Here is a 13,336-nt window from a genome sequence, read left to right as displayed (position 1 = left end):
ATCGCGATGATTTTTCTGTTATATAGTTATTGAGAAGCCGCATCAGCCACTGTAATTTACGACAAGTTACATATGTAATTAAAGATAATTGAGGCTCACTGCAGACCATTTTGATAGTTTTCTCTTTTGTGAAACTTAATTTAAACCTAGATTATAGATGTGATATGGCATAGGTCATCCTTCGATCCATTGTAGAACTTGGAAACCCATTCAGGGAATATTCGTTCACATTTTTGTTGAACACAGTTGGTTTTTACCATCCTGTATTAAAACACTTCCATTTATCAATAGTGCAATTTATAAACAATGTTTTGTCAGTACAAAAAAAATTTCCAATGGTGAACTTAACTGCTTTTTCGACGTTATTTTACCAGCTAACTAAAAATAGGAAAGCCTTGAACCCCTTCCACTAAATTTAGTTAGTATTAAGATTCTTTTACAGGGAGTGCAGTGGAGCTGACGCTGAAATCATTAAGTATTTGGTTATATCATGACCAGTCTCACTGAACTCTTCTGAATTCTACATGTCATGTGTGGTCTGGCGTCTCCTTACCAGCAACAGGTCCCAGGTTCAAACTAGTCAATTCCCTAAAAAAAAAACACGCTCAGAGCGTCGCTGCGCGAAAGTGGTAGGGAGACACGATATAGAACAAACAGACAGCAACCATGAATGTTAGAGTTTCTCTGATGAGGAACAGTGTCACCAACAGCCCGACCGAAGTGGTCCCACAGACTGAAGATTGGATTCAGTGGATTCAGATTCGGGAGGTGCGGGAAGGAGGGGGGAGGCGGGGGGGGGGGGGGGTGTTGGCCAGGACAGTAACCGTCCGGTGGAGCATAAAACTTGATTCATAATAGCAGTCAGCATGGGAGAATAATCTAGTGAGTGCTGCGGAGGCTCATATACAGCAAAATTCGCTGAATGTTGGTTGAGGAGGCACTGTTCGTAATCCCTCTGTTCAGCTAAGCTGTCAGTCGCACGTCTATTAACCCGTACACATCTCTGCAGCCGTCATTCCCTCCTGTCCCCTATAGCCCGTGATGCACCACAGTTGCTAGGTGCCGGCTTTAGGTACTGACATTTTGCCATCCGCTGTATACTTTTAACGACGACTGTACGGGAACTGTTCACAAAGTTAGCCGCTTAGGAAATGCTTCCACCCTTGGCTGGAAAGAGAATGGTCATGCCTTTTGGGACATCAAATAAATCGCTCTGTTTCCTCATAATGACAAAGATTGCTAAGTTTTCAACGTCCTCCAGTCACACTTTACAAACCAAAGGGCCAAAAAAACTGCTAAATCTACCTAATATCGTGTAAGGCCCGCGCGAGCATGCAGTAGTGCCGCAACACGACGTGGCATGGACTCGACTAATGTCTGAAGTAGTGCTGGAGGGAACTGACACCATGAATCCTGCAGGGCTGTCCATAAATCCGTAAGAGTACGGGGGGGGGGGGGGGGGGGATCTCCTCTGAACAGCACGTTGCAAGGCATCCCATATATGCTCGATAATGGTCATGTCTGGGGAGTTTGGCGCCCAGCGGAAGTGCTAAAGCTCAGAAGAGTGTTGCTGGAGCCACTTTGTAGCCGCTCTGTACGTGTGGGTTATCGCATTGTCCTGCTGGAATTGTCAAAGCCCGTCGGAATGCACAATGGCCAAGAATGGATGCAGATGATCAGACAGAATGCTTACGTACACGACACCTGACAGAGTCGAATCTTGACGTATCAGAGGTCCCTTATTACTCCAAATGTACACGTCCCACACCATTATAGAGCTTGGAGAAATAAAAGTTAAGGAAATCTTCTGTTTGATGTGTTAACTCGTTCGCTAATCGCTTGTGCTCCTGTCCAGCTTTCCTGCGACGACAGTTGCCGCACCACTGTAACCCACCTGAACTTACTTCGTACACGATGCAGTACACAGCGAACTGGTCCCTGACTTATATGAAGAGTCCACACACAATCCATTTCCTGTTAAATAATATATTTTTATGTGATACTTAAACTTGCCCTACCGCAATTGCTGATGAAATATTTCGCGGTTGAACAGCCGAATGTCAGTTCCCAAAAGACACATTACCATCAGTTGCGCTGACAAACTGTCTGGGAGCTGATGCACGGCTTATAAGTTTTTCCCTTTCATCTGACCCGAGACTCTGTATGCGGTCCGCGCCCAAGAGCGGCTGTGCGAACAGTATCTCCTCCCCATCCTCCCTCCCCCTACCTCTTCGCTCCCCTCCCCTCCCTCCCCCCCCCCCCCCCCCCCACAAGTTGCTCCATCGGGCGTTGGCGCACAGGGACGAGTGCTGGCGGCGTCTCTGCTATTCCTTTGCCGTCCCCGAGGTCAATTCATTGTCAAATATCTCCCTCCTCTTTTTTAATCTAATTAATTGCGGATTCACAGACTTTATTAAGGAAGTAGCCATTATCACGATTGATCAGCAGTTCTTTTACTTGAATCTCGATGGATTCTTTAATGACACAACTCTAGAAGTTGGACGTCTGTACCAGAACCGTAGCACGGCTACGCACGCATAACGTGTTGTTCCGATAGGCCGGCCGGGGTGACCGTGCGGTTCTAGGCGCTACAGTCTGGAACCGCGTGACCGCTACGGTCGCAGGTTCGAATCCTGCCTCGGGCATGGAGGTGTGTGATGTCCTTAGGTTAGTTAGCTTTAAGTAGTTCTAAGTTCTAGGGGACAGATGACCTCAGAAGTTAAGTCCCATAGTGCTCAGAGCCATTTGAACCATTGTTCCGATAGGCGATGTTGATTGGCTGGTTAATATGGTTGAGGAGACCAAACAGCTAGATCATCGGTCCCAACAGATTAGGGTCGGATAGGGAAGGAGGTCGACCGTCCCCATCCCAGCATTTGCCCGAAGCTCTTCTGTTTCGAAAACAATGACGAAGCATAAAATTCGGAACGTCCTAAACGTCAATGAGTGTCATCTTACAGTACACTCTGTGGCCCGCTGATCTTCTTACCAGAACGTCCAGAAAGGAAAGCACTCCATCAACTTATATTTTAATGATATTGAAATTGATGATCTGCTTTATAAAACTGAGTTGTATGAGGAAATCATTTAGCTTGTCTCTTCCACTGAGTTTAATTAAGAACAACAAGATGTCCCACAACGAACTGAAAGGAACTGACTTCGGCATCAGGCAGAGGAACAGCGGAATCTCTAGCACACGTCCCTGTGCGCGAATCTCGGACTGGTGTATGCGGGGGTGGTTTGGGAGAGACGAGGGAGAGGGTGCTGGACGCTTGAGCGCTGACTGAATACAGAACATCACGTCGGAGGGGGCTGCAGCGTAACAGATTACGAGCCCTGCGCCAGTTCGTACGCCGTCAGATAGTCAGATAGTCAGATGACGGCAACATGGTCGCTTGTTCGCTGACTACAGTCGTTCATCCACCTACTTTTTAACACATTTTACTAATGAGAGCTACCCAGAGACGCGAGTAGGTGGCGTTACAGGGAACCCAACCTTCATCGTCTTCGAAGATAAACGAGCATACTTGCTAGGACTCATTTACAGCTAACTGATATAAAAATGTATTGATATTTTGGGGTCAAAACCACAATTCAGTACCCATTTCCGCATAATTGGTTTACTAGCTGTGTCTCTGAAAGCCTGCAAGGAGAATCCTTGCGTTTCCAAATGCATAGGATATTATTCTAAAAGTATGTAGTATTGAATTTTTCAGACTGTAACAAGGATCTAATTATGATTTTACATCATCGTTCAGGAGTTGCGATAGTAAGCTGCCTTAATCAGTCAAGCTACTATGCCCACAAACATTCGAGGCAAGTGTCGTCTCATACCCATTAATATGGGAACTCTACCCTTCGTGTTACAAATATTGGCCACTTTTGACATGATTTTCGGGGCGCTGAATAACAAAAGAGGTATTGATTACGACGCTGTGTCCAGTTTGGATCAAATCAAATGGCTCTGGGCACTATGGGACTTAACTGCTGAGGTCATCAGTCCCCTAGACCTTAGAACTACTTCAACCTAACTAACCTAAGGACATAACACTCATACACGCCCGAGGCAGGATTCGATCCTGCGACCGTAGCGCTCGCGCGGTTCCATACTGTAGCACCTAGAACCGCTCGGCCACTCTGGACAGCAGTTTGGAACAGCTGTAGCCGATATGCCCATTTATCGATCCCTTCTACAGTAGATTTTTTCCTTGAATTGTATAACTACCGTCGGCTACGGTAGGTATCGTAAGCAAGTGTAGACTACGGTAGTTAGTAGCTTTGATCAGTTAAGTTCGTAACGGCGTTACCTTAAGTTATGTGTGTTGCATACCTGTCGGGCGGTAACTCATTTCTATCGCTTTGTTCACGTGTGCGGTCAATGTATTACCAGATTCCCCTAAAAATTTGAAGCGGCGAACCGTCTAGAAATACATAGTTACCCTCCTGTTTATTACCTAAAAATAAAATGTACTTATAGCAAAATTGAGACTGTCTGATTGAGGTTTTATTCGACAATAGTCGATTTATAACGTGAAACAGAGGGATTCTGTAGTAAAAAAATATAAAAGATAATGATATAACGCTAGAAAACGCTGTCTCCTCAGAAAAGGTAAAATTAAAAAAGCGCAGAACAAAAGCGTATCAAACGTCGCTTCAATACTTCTTCGAGCTTTTACAATGGGTTATTCCGATCTGCGGTATATAATACGTGTTACACTGCGTTCATGGGGGCAATGTACGAGTGTTCAACGTACGTGACAAAAGATTTTAAATACAGGGGCTAGATTGTTATCAGAGGAGGCAATGTGGTTTTCCGATTTCGTCCTCTTTCCGAAATATTTTATTTTTCGACTGAACTTTCTAAAGGAAATTCACACAAAATTGTGTTAGAACGTACCATATGACCACAAAAAATTCCGAGACTGATTTTATTCCCGGAGTACAAGCAACATCTGAACAGTAACTACAGCCTAGCGGCAGCTTCAACTGAAAACTGTCAACTACAGATGTGTCTGCGACAAAGCAGGCGGTCTTCAGTAGTGGACCTGAGACCGTAGTGTGTTAAAGTAGTCATGTCAAAATCGCAGTGAAGCAACATCTCTAAATAAAGCGTTTAAAACATTCTCCAGAATGTTTTGTAGAAGAGACGGTGTGTGCAAAGTACGTCTCACACACCGTATCTCCGGAACAAAGACAACAAAGCATGGACCCCTGCCGCGACGTATTTGAAATGCAAATACGCGGATAAGTCTCTTCTAGAAAAAATTATCATGGGTGATGAGACTTGGTGTTATTAGTACGAACGTACCGCAAAAAGACAAAGCCCAGAAAACCCAAAGGAAGGCTCAACGCTTCGACGCCATAACCAGCAATCAAGCCAGTGTGACGCTCGCGCTGAACAACATTTCAACACATACAATGAAGGCTTTCACGACCGGATGTCTCAGCTGCCGAGAACTCTTCCGACAAGACTCAGCACAACTAGGAGCACCTCCAAGGATGTCCAACGTAGCTGTGGACGAAACGTCAGGGACAGAAGAGGTCCATGGATCACGACCATACAACCCTGGAGATTTCTCGGCAGCATTCCCACACATAGTTCTCCATGGTTGTATGATCATTTTCTGCTTTGTCCTCGAGACGGAGAGGGAGAGGGAGAGGGAGAGGGAGAGGGGGGAGGGGGAGAGAGGAGGAGGAGTGAGGGAAGAGATATCAGAAATACTTGCACAACACTTTTCGTCATTTTCAAGTTAACGTAATGGGTAAAATGAATTGCAAGGAAAAGTACAGAATAATTTAAACTAAAATAATTTTTTAAGAAGCCACGTTTTCAAATCAGACTAAAAAGTATAAAATACTTTCTCCTAACTCACGCTGATTCCTAACACCATACAGATACTCTGAAAATTTGCGATTGTGTACATTTTATAGCTGTGCAAATAGTTGTAACTTTTAAAACGGAAAAACATGGGGAACATGTGATAGATAACATTAGGGACATGGGCTGTTCATGCATCTATTATGTATTGCCTAAGTGCCATGTTTATCATTTTAAATCCTACGAGTATGTTCAAAGCTATTAGAAACCAACAATCAGAAATTTTTAGACTGTCTCCGTGGAGTTAGGAAACTGCAGGTCTCACAGAAACTATTTTATACTTTCTTACTCTCGTTTGTGGGACATTTTGTTATCGATTTCTAAAATTTGGTAAAATTACAGCAGAGATACGTGGTAAATTTCAGGTGTATTTCATTTTATCTTCACCTGACTCAACCAGTGTCTTGCTCCCCACGTATATCCTGCGAAAACATCTCGAAGATAAAAATTAGAGCGATTCCAGTTCACATGCAGCCATAGCATGCAGTTGTTGTTCTCACAAGGCACTTGCGACTGAAACAGGAAAAGGGAGAAATGGCAGTGGTACACAACTTTCTCCTCCCACACTGGACAAGAGAGAGAGTTGATATTGAATTGTCATATGGTTTTGAGCAATGTTAAAAATTTCAAATCTCTGGCTCATCAGAAAACTGGTCTAAAATCAATTGCAACATTTTTAGTGAAAAGACAGACACAGTATTGGCCGCTATCTATGTTCAGATGCGCCCATCCGCTCGCATACCACCTGGAATGCATTCTGATGCCGGCCGCTGTGGTCGAGCGGCTGTAGGCGCTTCAGTCCAGAACCGCGCGACTACTACGGTCGCAGGTTCGAATCCTGCCTCGGACATGGATGTGGGTGTTGTTCTTAGGTTAATTAAGTTTACGTAGTTCTAAGTTCTAGGTGACTGATGACCTAAGATGTTAAGTCCCATAGTGCTGAGAGCCATTTGAACCATTTTTGCATTCTGATACTACCTGTACACGTCAGTGCTGCAGGTCAGCCGAGATGTCAGGTATTACCAACTCTTTTTCACTCCAACCCCCACTCCTGTGGGAGCTAGGAAGAAAGAAGTGAGTTAAAATTGCGTGGTCATCCAGTTGCGAGCTACGTCTAAGACAGGCTCATCCAATAATTGGGCCCGGCGGGCGCACCCGCGCCACGCGGCCGCAAGGCAGTGTACTTCGACGGCGACCGTGTGTCGCTAGTGTCGCCATAGGAGCGGGCGCGCGCGAGTGAGAGAGAAAGACAGAGAGAGACCGAGACCGAGACCGAGACCGCACAGCACTGCTCTGCGCTGGACTGTCCCGCGGTCTGATCCAACGTAAACAAAATATTCTATTTCAGAAACAGCTTTATATAAGGGATATAGTGTCTGATTATTACTGTTAGTAGTTACAATGAAATATTTTTTGTTATACTTCGAGCTGCAGTTTTTTCTAGCCCTTCGCAGAGTTTAGAAATCGGATCCTTAGTTTGCTGTTTTGTACGTAATAATTTTAACTCACCAAGTTTGAAAACTTATTAAAAATAAAATTAAGGTTATAAAGCTCTTTAATTCTTAAAGTCTACATTGTTAAAGAAGACAATTAACATTTTACACGTTTTTCTTTTTCGAGGAAACGATTTTGTCTAGGTTTGCTACAATATTCTGTGAGACTGCTAACCTCAAAGAATTAGTCAAATTTTTATCGGCAAGTAATGGACGTTTCTTAGTTTTAGTAACCTTTAAAAGAGAGAAAAAGCGCTCGCAAATATACGTAGAACCAAACATTGAGAGAAATTTGGCACCGTGCTTGTGCAAAAGAGGATATTTCTCTCGTGGAAGACATCTGTAAAAGTCATTCAAAGCTTTACACATAAGAAACCGGTTCTTCAGGCGCATATCGCACTGAAGGTCAATCAGCTCTAGTTGAAGCACTTGTGAGATGTCCTCTGCCCGAAGGGAAAACGAGCGAACAAATATATATATAAAGCCGGTTGAAGCTCACTTATCTCCAAAAATCTGTTTTCAAACTGTTCTTGTAATTCGTAAATGATTTGAACATAATCTGAAAAATCCACATCTTCTTCAACACTGTCTAGTGCAGGAAAGTGTCCACAATTCTTCTCGCGCAACTGTTTTCCCCACAGCCGGCCGGCCGTTGTGGCCGAGCGGTTCTAGGCGTTTCTGTCTGGAACCGCGCTACCGCTACGGTCGCAGGTTCAAACCTGCCTCGGGCATGGATGTGTGTGATGTCCTTACGTTAGTAAAGTTTAAGTAGTTTTAGGTTCTAGAGGACTGATGGCCGCAGATGTTAAGTCCTGAGGTGCTCAGAGCCATTTGAACCATTTTTTTCCCATAAAATAAGTTTTTTTTTAAATGATTGAATCGTCTGCACTTAATCAGCAACAGAGAAAAATGTCCAAAGTACACTCCTGGAAATGGAAAAAAGAACACATTGACACCGGTGTGTCAGACCCACCATACTTGCTCCGGACACTGCGAGAGGGCTGTACAAGCAATGATCACACGCACGGCACAGCGGACACACCAGGAACCGCGGTGTTGGCCGTCGAATGGCGCTAGCTGCGCAGCATTTGTGCACCGCCGCCGTCAGTGTCAGCCAGTTTGCCGTGGCATACGGAGCTCCATCGCAGTCTTTAACACTGGTAGCATGCCGCGACAGCGTAGACGTGAACCGTATGTGCAGTTGACGGACTTTGAGCGAGGGCGTATAGTGGGCATGCGGGAGGCCGGGTGGTCGTACCGCCGAATTGCTCAACACGAGGGGCGTGAGGTCTCCACAGTACATCGATGTTGTCGCCAGTGGTCGGCGGAAGGTGCACGTGCCCGTCGACCTGGGACCGGACCGCAGCGACGCACGGATGCACGCCAAGACCGTAGGATACTACGCAGTGCCGTAGGGGACCGCACCGCTACTTCCCAGCAAATTAGGGACACTGTTGCTCCTGGGGTATCGGCGAGGACCATTCGCTACCGTCTCCATGAAGCTGGGCTACGGTCCCGCACACCGTTAGGCCGTCTTCCGCTCACGCTCCAACATCGTGCAGCCCGCCTCCAGTGGTGTCGCGACAGGCGTGAATGGAGGGACGAATGGAGACGTGTCGTCTTCAGCGATGAGAGTCGCTTCTGCCTTGGTGCCAATGATGGTCGTATGCGTGTTTGGCGCCGTGCAGGTGAGCGCCACAATCAGGACTGCATACGACCGAGGCACACAGGGCCAACACCCGGCATCATGGTGTGGGGAGCGATCTCCTACACTGGCCGTACACCTCTGGTGATCGTCGAGGGGACACTGAATAGTGCACGGTACATCCAAACCGTCATCGAACCCATCGTTCTACCATTACTAGACCGGCAAGGGAACTTCCTGTTCCAACAGGACAATGCACGTCCGCATGTATCCCGATCCACCCAACGTACTCTAGAAGGTGTAAGTCAACTACTCTGGCCAGCAAGATCTCCGGATCTGTTCCCCATTGAGCATGTTTGGGACTGGATGAAGCGTCGTCTCACGCGGTCTGCACGTCCAGCACGAACGCTGGTCCAACTGAGGCGCCAGGTGGAAATGGCATGGCAAGCCGTTCCACAGGACTACATCCAGCATCTCTACGATCGTCTCCATGGGAGAATAGCAGCCTGCATTGCTGCGAAAGGTGGATATACACTGTACTAGTGCCGACATTGTGCATGCTCTGTTGCCTGTGTCTATGTGCCTGTGGTTCTGTCAGTGTGATCATGTGATGTATCTGACCCTAGGAATGTGTCAATAAAGTTTCCCCTTCCTGGGACAATGAATTCACGGTGTTCTTATTTCAATTTCCAGGAGTGTATTTAAATGACCAGTAAGGTCACTCAATAAAGCCAAATTCGCCATCCACTTAGGATCACAAAGTAATTCTTCTGGACGTCCTTCCATTTCAAAAAGGCATTTATTTCACCCCTCAAGGAGAAAAACCGATGAAGCACCTTTCCTCTGCTCTGCCATCTTACTTCAGCGTGGTGGGTGATGTCCGGGTATTCCGCTTCGATATCAGCCAGAAATTCTTTAAATTGGAGATGTGTGAGTCCATGCGATCGAAGATAATTAACCGTTCGAAGAACTGTGTGCATAACAATTTTTATGTTGACAATCCTTGCACAGAGTGTCTTCTGGTATGTCAGACAATGGACTGCCGCGAATAAGGAACAGCCGACTTCAGCCATTTTTGACCTGACGTAACACAGGAATCCAGTGCGTATTCCTCGTAGGGCAGGGGCTCCATCCGTTGTAACACTGGTCAGGCGTTCCCATTTTCAACCCATTGACGGTAAAGCGTTTTCCACGGCTGGAAAAATGTACAAACCCGGTCGGGCGGTCCGTACGGCCAGCTGAGCGACACAGCTCGGCCACTGGGACAACATACGAATTCGCCCGGGGCGCTGGCCGCGGGCGATCGCGGGCGCTAGCACCCCAGCAGTTTGGACGAGCCTGGTCAGATGTCTACCTCGACAGAGAGTTAGTTAAAAACCAGTTGCAAAATTTTGTGACGAACAGACACGCAAAATAAAAAGCGAGCTAATGCAGCCATCGTTAAAAGGCATAGAATCAAAGTCGATATACATGCGCGTAGGACCCTCAAGCACAGCTCCAACTAGCGACGGCTTGGGTCTTCAAGTGTGTGTGTGTGTGTGTGTGTGTGTGTGTGTGTGTGTGTGTGTGTGTGTGTGTGTGTATCTTGCAACACACTAACTTCTTTAATTCTTGAAATATCGGAAACAAATCATGATCGTCATATGCACCGTAACGTTTGTTTAGTTCCGAGTGGTGTTAATTACAGGTGTCCCGAAATTGATCCTGCTCTTAGCCTTCCCTTGCCGGTGTGGTCCGCGCGAGGTAGCTGAGAGGACGGCGATTACCGGCGACCGCGTGCGCGGCTATTATTGTCGTAAAACAGGAGAGCGAGCGCGCGTCGGGAAGGCGTCGGGGCGCAGCGTCCCTTGTTGCGCGCGGGCCGCGTTTAAAAATACGTCGTGCGCGCAGATAGCCCGCCTCGGCCAGGTGGCGGCTCTTCCGTGGTCTCTAGTCTCTACTGGCCTCTGGTCTGTGCGGCCGCAATAAACCAGCGTCCTCGGGGCGGGTACTCGGGGTGTACCCCACGACGCGACCGTCGTAACGCGGTACAAGCGTCCGCTCTAATATTCAACCGCCTGTCGATGCACCACTCTCCTGCTCCTCGTTCCCTACCTACTTTTTCAGCGTAATAACCGAATTTTTAGTATGTGGATAGTGCTGCCATAGTAATCTGTTCTGTGCTTTGTTCCTGTGACGCAAAGTGTGCGAGATGCAGAAATTTACCTTCAGTACACAGGTGCCAGTTTTGTAGGAAACAACTTGGCTGTCGTTCGATTACCTGTAAAAAGCTGACGTGTGATTGGACCAGTTTCCTCAAGATATCTTGGCTGTCGTTCGATTACCTGTAAAAAGCTGACGTGTGATTGGACCAGTTTCCTCAAGATATCTCCTAGCTGCACCGTGTGAATGTGCTGTGACATAAGAAATCGTGCATGATCTGCCTCCCAGCAACAGTGACGTTCTGACCTGCGTATTTAGTAGGTTTTGCTAGCATATGTTAGCATAGGAAGATTTATGAGAGTGGGACACAGCAGGACTGTAGTGTTTCCAGACGTTTATCAGCGTAGCATCTCGCACATTGGACATGGTCATTTCTTTCGGGGCTTTTAGTCAAAATATGGAATTTACTTTAAGGCAGCTGCGTTCACTTGGTCCTGTAACGTGCTGACTGCAGTGTTTCAACAGAAATGGCACGAGAGTGGATATGTGTGAAACGTCACCTGTGGTAGTTTGTGGTTACGGAGAGCCAATCACATAGCAGTCAGTGGACCGGACATACTGTAATGGCGCCCGGCGATATCATCAGCATCGACTGTTGTCGCTTCTGGGGCAGCAAGCGCCACAGGAGAGACTTAGCCGGTAAGTCTACAAATAAATCTACGGTTGGGTTGAACCTACCGATACCGGAAATCGGTTTTAACCCTGACGTAATGATGTTGTGGAGTGTGATCTCATACGAGAGAAAATGTTGAAATGTATGTGAAGTCCTAATGGACCAAACTGCTAATGTCATCGGTCCCTAGACTTACACACTCGTTAAACTATCTTCAACTAAATTACCCTAAGGGCAGTACACACACCCATGCCCGAGGGAGGATTCGAACCTCCGGCGGGAGGGGCCGTCATACGAGAGAAACATAGATAGAATAGAACACTAACAACACTTAATTTGCTTCTAAATTACTTTTTTATAAGAGGACAGACTGAACTGTAGCCTAGCCAGAGAGCTACCTTAGTCCGGATAGTAGCAGTTCGCTTGTGAGTTGACTAGACCAATAAAATACTAATTATGCTTAACGTAGATTTATACAAGTGGTTTGTATCCACCATTTTGATGGATTCATGGGTCTAAGCAGATGGCTGGTATGGGCTGCTTCACCGCGGGGGGTAGCCGCGCGTTCTGAGGCGCCTTGCACGGTTCGCGCGGCTCCCTCTGTCGGAGGTTCGAGTCCTCCCTCGGGCATGGGTGTGTGTGTTGTCTTTAGCGTAAGTTAGTTGAAGTTAGTTTAACGAGTGTGTAAGTCTAGAGACCGATGATCGCAGCAGTTTGGTCCCACAGGAACTTACCACAATTTTTTTCGGCTGCTTCTGCGTTTCCCAAAACTATTCCCAGCAATGCCAATGATCCCTCCAGACCAGTTGTCAAACATTTTTGCTCAAGAATATTACCGGCATTATTGGTCGATACCTCGGGCCGCGCATGTGCCGATCTTGATATTATTTGATGATCCACATAAATTAGTACGTTATGAGCCCCCGATTGGCTACATGTAGTAACGACGCGATAAGCTGACAATCGGCCGCTAAGGAGTGGTCGTTAAAAGCCGACTCCATTAGCATCGCTTCGTGCAGAATGTTGCCTGTTTCAGATAGCTGCCACCCTCAACGACCCCAAAGTTGTGATGTTGTAATTGCCTGTCATCATTTAAATTGCTGACTCTGGTCAAAAAGTTCAAAAAACATTTAATATCTGGGCCGTATCGGATTATTTTCCCTGGCACAGGCGGTCTGTCGACAATAAGTCCTCCCATTGCCACCACTTACTTGCGACGGAAATAGTTTCTGAACAAATTCTACACAGGACGTGCCAGTGTTGACACTTTTTGATTTACAAATCACTATTAAGTATTTGGCATTTTGCATCGGGAAAAAAATAATAGACTGTTATTGTTGAGGATTTAGGGGGTTTAACAGCGTGGTTATTAGGATGAGGACAGTTAAAAAAATAATCATAGGATGAAAATGAAACCATGACTTTTATGTGTGAGTGCAGGCTTTCTCGGCGAATTTCATATATGAAGTCTTCTCGGGTTGTCAACCGAGTAGCGTCGTCGTCTC

The 13,336-nt window shown here is 46.4% G+C and overlaps 1 protein-coding gene across 8 annotated transcripts in view; it reads left to right on the top strand.

Moving 5' to 3' along the window:
* The window catches only part of LOC126284616 (CB1 cannabinoid receptor-interacting protein 1-like), a 908,627-nt gene that overhangs the window by 159,617 nt on the left and 735,674 nt on the right, over positions 1-13,336 (top strand). For 5 of the 8 annotated variants that reach the window (XR_007551514.1, XR_007551512.1, XM_049983684.1 and 2 more), the window contains exon 1: positions 11,408-11,857. The exons of the other annotated variants lie outside the window; for them this stretch is intronic. Coding sequence is in view for 3 of the 5 variants with exons in the window: in XM_049983684.1 (XP_049839641.1) it covers positions 11,782-11,857 (76 nt within the window). In the remaining 2 variants the exon portion in view is untranslated. Of the gene's footprint in view, positions 1-11,407; positions 11,858-13,336 lie in introns of those variants that run through there. 8 annotated transcript variants of the gene reach the window in all.

Source organism: Schistocerca gregaria, chromosome 8, assembly GCF_023897955.1.
Source record: "Schistocerca gregaria isolate iqSchGreg1 chromosome 8, iqSchGreg1.2, whole genome shotgun sequence".
NCBI classification, from domain to species: domain Eukaryota; kingdom Metazoa; phylum Arthropoda; class Insecta; order Orthoptera; family Acrididae; genus Schistocerca; species Schistocerca gregaria.
This window is presented reverse-complemented; position numbering and strand designations above follow the sequence as displayed.